This window comes from Nematolebias whitei, chromosome 8, assembly GCF_014905685.2.
Source record: "Nematolebias whitei isolate Nwh7 chromosome 8, NemWhi1, whole genome shotgun sequence".
In the NCBI taxonomy this organism is placed as follows: domain Eukaryota; kingdom Metazoa; phylum Chordata; class Actinopteri; order Cyprinodontiformes; family Rivulidae; genus Nematolebias; species Nematolebias whitei.
This window is the reverse complement of record NC_056505.1, coordinates 7,301,012-7,306,552: the sequence shown is the minus strand read 5'-3', so window position 1 is coordinate 7,306,552 and position 5,541 is coordinate 7,301,012. Positions and strand designations below refer to the sequence as shown.

Here is a 5,541-nt window from a genome sequence, read left to right as displayed (position 1 = left end):
AACGTTTCTACATTTTTTTTGTTGATTTGCTTTGTTTTGTTTTTTTTGAATGTCCAGAGGACCAGATTTAACTTTTTTAGATTTTTCTACCTGGATTATTGAGCATGCATCAGGATAAGTAAGTAAACTTTATTTATATAACACTTTTCATTAAGTGCTTTACAGAAATACAGAATAAAGGCTTAAAAATAGGGATGCACTATACTGGATTTTTGGCCGATACCTGATATGTCAATATGTTATAATTGATTTGGCCAATAACCAAAACCGATACTGTATATATATTTTTTCCTAGACCTACTTACAGAGACATAGCTTTCTCTGCTGTGGAATTAAAACACTATTCTGTATATAAACAGCGCCTTTTATATCGGTAAGTTATTTTAATGGAATGGCCGATGTTAGATATTTATCGTTATTGCACGATAATCTTGGCCGATGCCGATAATATTGCGCATCTCTACTTCAAATAAAACTAAAATAGTAAGAACAGCTGATTACACAAGTATTGAGATTATTTTAAATGTGATGCCTAAAACTAAGCTTGTTGGGGTTTTTTTTTTTAATTCAAATTGTAGAGGACATTTTGGACTTCACTAAGTTGGTTTCCCTTTAAGAGAAATCGAAAATAATATTTATTGTTGTTCATGCTTAGCTCCACCAGATACAAATGGGGCAAATAGTTCAATTTATTTACAATTTCAAAGTAATCGTGTCTATTCGGCTGTTCTGCTTTTTGTAATGTTGCGAGGCTAACAGGTCAAGGTTAGTCAAATGTTTATTCGCTTCAGCAAACCTGCAGTAGACTCTGTATTTCACCTGCTGCACGCTAACTCGTGTGGCTTGTTGTGAGCATTTGTTTCAAAACAGTTACTCTCTACAAGCCATGACTGCCTGGATTATCTTCCTGACACAACAAACAAGCAGCCGACAGCAAGCATAAAGGTTTAGAGGACTTTCCCCTTCGGCTGTCGTGAATGATAGTCCAGAGTTTGGGAACAGAGGTGGAAGTTGCAATAAAAAGGTGTCTGTTTTCATTTTTAGGCATTTAACACTGTTCTATACCTTCGAATCTATGAGTGACCGATGTCCTCTGCTTCAGGAATGATTCCATAACTTGTGCAAAACTGATCTTTAAGGTTATCTACATTAGAGCAAAGCTCGTGTTTTCCCTTTCACTGAATGAGCATGGCATATTTGATCAGAAAACAAGTAAGCAATGTCTCAGGTCTTTGTGTTTGTGTCCTAAATGGTGAATTCAGTCCATGACGCAGCATAAGACACATCTGGATTTTGGTTTGCATGTCAGAGTCTTGAATAAAAGAAAAAAGGGGGAGGCAGCATCTTGTTTGAAGACTCTCTGGAGATTAGTTTTACATCTGAAGTCATGTTGATGTTTTTGTAAGAATCACACGACCTCACCGACGATCAGAACTTTCGCCTCGATTCCTGCCAGAGTTCAGCCCTTTCAGCAGGCGGAGATGTCACGGGGGCGGTGGGGGGTGTAGGGTATCACATTTCTGTGCCTGGAGTACACACTGAGGGTGCGCCAGGCCGCCCTCCTGGTGTCAGCGTTGACATTTAGCCTTCCAGGAGCAGCTGCTACCCAGCTCAACCAGTATACTGGTCATAATCAGCAAGGGAGAGGGTGGAGGGGGCGCTTTCCGGAACTGCGCGTACCTCATAGCTACAGGACTGCGTGTCTCTGCGAGGGAGTCATTCTTAGAATAAATTTACAGAAAACTGAAGGCAGAGATTGAGCAATAGAAACAAAAGTGTGCCAAGTGAGACGCAGCGTCCACGTACGAGACTTAAACAGCCCCATGTGTTGGTGCGAGGCGTTGCCTAATTACTCTCAGCATCTTCAGTCGTGTAGGCTTTGCTCAAAGTGTTGTTTCATTTCCCCAAACAGGAAAACACGAAGAGAAACAAGAGGAAGGAGGCATCGTGACGAAGAATTTCACGAAAAAGATCCAGTGAGTTCAACTGTGAAATGGTTCTCTTAACCATAGTCGCATTCTGTTTATATGTTTTTGTGCACATTGAACAAAACACGTTTCAACGCTGATAAATTATAATATCCAAGCACGGATCTGCGTGGTGACATTTGCCCCAGTCAGTGGAGAGCTGCTCATGAAGTCGTCATCATCTGCAGAGTGGCTTTCTGTATCAGCCAACAGAAGAAGGACCAGACTTGGGAGATTTGTTGATAATAGATCAATCTTATCAAGTACAGTGTACCACAGCAGTGTGTCTGCAGAAGGGGTGGGGTGGGGGGTCCATATCTATTTTTTGATGCATTGCAATATAGATATGAATGACTAAATCTATTTAAAAATGTCAAAAAGTGATTATCATTGAATGTTATTAACAAAAGGCTGAACTGTGGAGTGCAGCACCCAAACAGTTTATGGCATGTATACAGTCGAGACATGACTACAAGCTGATCCTTCTGTACTGAAAGCCGGCGTTTGGGAGTACTTTGACTTTCAGGAAGTTAAAGGAAACATTCACAAGAGCCACACTATAGGAAAGTTGGATAGACGTTACCACCTGGACTAGAAAAAACCTCTAAAGGTAGCATCTGGACTGTGACTGCTGGCAACTAGTTGGCACATCACTTTCACGAGGGAGTCTCCAGAATGTCTTGAACATTCACAGCAGTTTGCAACAACTAGTAATTAATAATACAATTCTGCCAATTTTATTTTCTTGTGCACTCATAAATTAAACCCTAAACACTGGACCGGCTGCCAAGTTGGGTATAAAGAGAGCCCAACGGTTTAAGATGTGGACAACAAATAATGTGAATACAGATTTTCAAGCTGCAAACACAAAAAATAGGCAGCGATTTTTTTAAAAAACTGGCCGCTGGTTGCTTGCACCTAAAATTCTGTGAAACTGCAACTAAACTTGCAATTTTCTCACAATTTGGAGACACCAGCTTGTCTCCCAACAGTCGCAGCCCAGTGAGATGCCACGTTACGTTGCACCTATTGGAGCTACATTGGAACATAATAATCCTATTGAAGAGACACTAACAGTCATTTCTATGCTCTGCAACAGAAACACATCTAAGTTGTGGAAACACTAAAGACATCAGGTCAGATGGCTCTAACATGGGATGTATGGACATCCATGGCCACAGAACTTTAGGTCACTGAGGTAATTTGACTCCTTTTGCTTATTTAGTTCCCTTAATCTTCCCTGAATGCAGTGTAAAGCAAAGTATTTATTTTATGTTTGAGAGATTCTGTGCTTTGGAATTAGGATCCATCCGTAATTGTATTTTAATTGCATTGCCGCCCTTCGAATCCTAAACCCCTAATCCGTTGTTGAGCCAGTGAGATAAAATACCAAGTTCAAAAACAAAAAGCGTGGTTCAGATTAGATCAGTCATGTTTACCTAAGCTGTTTGCATCTTAGTAAGAAGTTAAAAAACCCGGTGCATGCACAGATGAGAACATGTGAAACATTTGGTGTGGATCCTATCACTTTCTCACCTGTGCTGCAAAATAATCCCTCTTTGACTGATTCTAACAGTTTGTGGGGAGAGCAGTGTTATAAACATGGATCCAAAGAGTGCTGCTTTTTCAGACTTTGTATACGCAACATTTAAAGCAACGTATTTATGAAACTGATCTTTGGAGCTTCAGGTTTGCCAAACTACAGCAGACCATGTGCACTATTTGCTACTGAAGTCCTTATAAGGTGCTTTCTGCATTCATAAATTTCAGGAGGCTGCTACCAGGAGGTCATCGGGGCTGAGCTTCCCCTAATGGACAGCATTCCTCTGAGGGCTTTATTTCTGCTTGCATTTGTACCGTTGATAAAATATGATGACTCTAAATCACATTGCAATTCCTCTGCTGGATGTAGGCTCAATAAACTACGGACTTCACCGTGGGGAACTTTCTTCCTCCCACTGTGTGTGCTGAAAGTGAACGAACACGTTAAAGAGTTGAGCCCAGTGAGTCTGCGGTCACATGCTGATGCCAAATAGCATCAGATGTTTCTTCTGGAATTGAGCCATCAGGTTCGTTAGCTGTCAGGTAAAAGGAAATGACTAAAGTGTCTTTGGAACCCGTCGTGGTTTTACATACACGATTTAAATGTTTGATATAAGCACTCACAGGGTTTTTATGACCTGTTCTGTTTGTTCATGAGAATCTGAAACCTGATGAAAGCAGAACAAAGGCTGTACTGATCATGAGTGGAGCTAAATTAAGTTTATTCTTTTTTCAAGTTCACAATCCAATTAGAAACAGCGCTAAAGTCTAAAGATGCGTATGCATCTGAAACATCGTTACTGAAGCTTATTTTTATTCTTGTTGTCAGCTCTGCTTGTCTTTGTCGCCTTAACACATTTCTTAAATTTTTGAAAGTAATTACCTTAATCTGTTCATGTACATTTGAGAGTCCTGGCACATAAAAACTAATGTTGAGCCATATACAGTGATTGTGTAGAACTTTTTGTAGGTGTTTCTTTTAGCAATTAGTTAGAAGTAGGAGTTTTGTTTATTTTCAGAATTCTGTAATTTTTATTTACATTTATTCCTCATTTTCACTGTAAATAGCTTTGTAGCTGCTAATAACATATAACTCGCATAGTAAATATAAAAATGTTGCAACATAACTCGTGTCTTAAACTAAAATGTTTGTTACATGATTCTGTTTTCAGTTAGTTTTAGATTTAAGGACAGAAATCCTATGAAACATTAAAATCTAAAGTCATTATTGTTCAGAGCTTTAAAGACAACAATGACTGGGACAGTTCATGGTGCAATAGACTGCTGGAGATATAGGCACCAGCTCCCTCATGATCCTGCACACAACAACTCAAGGGGATGGATGGATGGATGGATGGATGGATGGATGTACCGGTATGCATGGATGGATGGATAAATGGATGGATGGATAAATGTGTGTATGGATGGATGGATGGATGTATGGATGAATGTCCATCCATCCAATATCTTTACCCGCTTATTCCATTTTGGGTCACGGGGATCGCTGGTGCCCATGTCCAGCAATCACTGTGCGAGGGGCGGGGTACACCCTGGACGGGTCTCCAGTCCATCACAGGGACACATAGAGACAAACGAGACAAACAACCATTCACTCTCTCACTCACACCTAGGGACAATTTAGAGTTACCAATCAGCCTAACATGCATGTTTTTGGTCTGTGGGAGGAAACCGGAGTACCCGGAGAAAACCCACGCATGCACGGAGAGAACATGCAAACTCCACCCAGAAAGGCCCCTGGACCGGGGTTTGAACCAAGGACCTGCTCGCTGAGAGGCAGCAGCTCTACCAGTTGCGCCACCGTGCTGCATGGATGAATGTATATATGGATAAATGTATGTATGTATGTATGTATGGATGGATGGATGGCTGGATGGCTGGATGGATGGATGGATGGATAAATGCATGTATGTACCGGTATGTATGGATGGATGGATAAATGGATGGATGGATGGATAAATGTGTGTATGGATGGATGGATGGATGGATAAATGGATGCATGGATGGATAAATG

At 40.7% G+C, this 5,541-nt stretch overlaps 1 protein-coding gene across 1 annotated transcript in view; it reads left to right on the top strand.

The window, feature by feature from the left end:
- hspb8 (heat shock protein b8) overlaps positions 1 to 5,541 on the top strand; it is a 19,553-nt gene that overhangs the window by 6,927 nt on the left and 7,085 nt on the right. The window contains exon 2 of the mRNA XM_037680205.1: positions 1,913 to 1,976. Coding sequence (XP_037536133.1) covers positions 1,913 to 1,976 — 64 coding nt within the window. The remainder of the gene's footprint in view (positions 1 to 1,912; positions 1,977 to 5,541) is intronic.